This window comes from Trichechus manatus, unplaced genomic scaffold (genome assembly GCF_000243295.1).
Source record: "Trichechus manatus latirostris isolate Lorelei unplaced genomic scaffold, TriManLat1.0 scaffold00170, whole genome shotgun sequence".
NCBI lineage: Eukaryota > Metazoa > Chordata > Mammalia > Sirenia > Trichechidae > Trichechus > Trichechus manatus.
The window spans coordinates 5,835,498-5,836,620 of NW_004444106.1; the positions used below are offsets into that span (position 1 = coordinate 5,835,498).

At 43.3% G+C, this 1,123-nt stretch overlaps 1 protein-coding gene across 1 annotated transcript; it reads right to left on the reverse strand.

The window, feature by feature from the left end:
* Nucleotides 1–455: 455 nt before the first annotated feature.
* IFT22 (intraflagellar transport 22) lies at nt 456–1,049 on the reverse strand (the record flags this gene model as incomplete). Its single annotated transcript, XM_004386799.1, has 2 exons — nt 456–690; nt 960–1,049. Coding segments are annotated over 2 exons (325 nt in total), but the record flags the coding sequence as incomplete, so codon positions are not given.
* Between the last annotated feature and the right edge of the window lie 74 nt (nt 1,050–1,123).

The window sequence follows — 1,123 nt, forward strand, 5'->3', positions numbered from 1 at the left end:
AAGGTCAGGAAAATTGGTCCCTAACTACCAATTAGTGGCTAAAATCAGGTTTTTCCCTTCTTAATGTCTTCCCACTTTTAAAGTGTGTACACCCTGGCCTAGATGGTTCAGCAGGTCTTCCAGCTGCCTGGCAAGTCTGAGTTACATGGTGAGAAAGACAACGCCTAGAATGCAGTAGGTGCTCAATAACTACGGGGAGCTGCTGGTTTCAAACACATATACCCAACCAGCTGACGTCCAGTCAATTCTGGCAACCCCATATGTGTCAGAGTAGAATTGCACTCCATAGGGTTTCAATGGCTGATTTTTCATAAGTAGATCGATAGGTCTTTCTTCTGAGGTGCCTCTCGGTGGACTCAAACCGCCAACGTTTTGGTTAGCAGTTGAGCACTTAACTATTTGCACCACCCAGGGCCTCCCAGAGACATAGAGAAATATATAAATCCATAAAAATTTCAAAAGAAAGGAGAAATTCCAGTCTCCTTACGCAAAGACAGGCTTCCTCTATCGCTTCCAGAGCCTGGTTTGTGGTGTGCAATTAAGAGACACTGAGTATCCTGTAATAGCTGCTGCTGGACAAAGCAGGAATACCACATTTCAATTTCTTTCAGGTGGCTTGGGATGTCAGCATTGAATATGATCACCACTCCATGAGAGTCCTTCATCAGGGCTGGCCAGCAAGACTCGAACCTTCAAGGCAGAAAAGGAGTCAGCGGGAATGTTAGGTCACTTGGTTTCTAACTGCAGACTTTACAAATAATATCTTATTATTAATAATTGATTGATGACTTCTAATTGCATCATAAGCCAACTGCTAAAGTTCATAAAAAAATTCACATCACATTTAGCAAGTTCCTAATATGTGTCAGGAATTGTACTAGGCCTGAGTGCAGGGTGCCTGGTGGGCAGCTTATTTTTAAATCGGTTGGTGATGCAAACTCTCCTTAAAGCAAACATACTTTGGATCACCGCCACAATCCCACAGCTCAAACTCACACCCCGTGCCTTTGTTGTTGCTGGTAACATGGGGGTTCTCAAATTCCAGGATCCTAAAAAATAAAAACAATAGCAGCAAAAGCATCAGACTTTTGGGATGTCAACAGCACAAGAAGTGGGAGGGTAA